At 63.8% G+C, this 475-nt stretch overlaps 1 protein-coding gene across 1 annotated transcript in view; it reads left to right on the top strand.

Annotated features, from left to right (window-relative positions):
• Positions 1 to 354: 354 nt before the first annotated feature.
• Positions 355 to 475, top strand: part of BSPRY (B-box and SPRY domain containing) — a gene marked incomplete at its 5' end in the record, with an annotated part of 6,283 nt that continues 6,162 nt past the window's right edge. The window contains one exon of the mRNA XM_010145814.1: positions 355 to 444. Coding sequence (XP_010144116.1) covers positions 355 to 444 — 90 coding nt within the window. The remainder of the gene's footprint in view (positions 445 to 475) is intronic.

The raw sequence follows: 475 nt of genomic DNA, 5'->3' as shown, positions 1-475 counted from the left end.
CCACCCAGCGTCCTGCCGGGACCAGGCTTCCCCATTCCTGGTTTTGATCGTGCCTCAATCATGCCTGGGAGTCGCCAGGGACAGCAGCTGGTTCTCGTGGTGGCTCTGTTCCTCTGCTGAGGGGTGGGACTCTGGTCCCTCGCAGGTTGTCACTGCGGTAGCAGGGTCAGGCCCGGAGGCAGCGGGCAGGTTTGGGACGGGTGGTCCCGTTTACCTCTGCTCGCATCGTGATGGTGAGCGAGGCGTGGGCTCAGCTAACAGGGTAATCCCACGGCTGAACCCACAGAACGCGGCTGATGCGGTTGTTGGGGCTGAAGCAAGGCTGATGTTTCTCCTTTCTCCTCGCGCTGGCAGAACGCGGCCAATGCAGCGCGGGAGCTGGTGATCCAGAGGCTGATCTTTGTGGGGAATGCCTGTGAAAACGAGGAGCAGCGGCTGGTCGGGGCGGAGCACACAGAGGGGGGGGGGGGGGGAC

This window comes from Buceros rhinoceros, unplaced genomic scaffold (genome assembly GCF_000710305.1).
Source record: "Buceros rhinoceros silvestris isolate BGI_N320 unplaced genomic scaffold, ASM71030v1 scaffold17571, whole genome shotgun sequence".
Lineage (NCBI taxonomy): Eukaryota > Metazoa > Chordata > Aves > Bucerotiformes > Bucerotidae > Buceros > Buceros rhinoceros.
The sequence above is the reverse complement of the archived record's forward strand: the minus strand, read 5'-3'. Positions and strand labels throughout refer to the sequence as shown.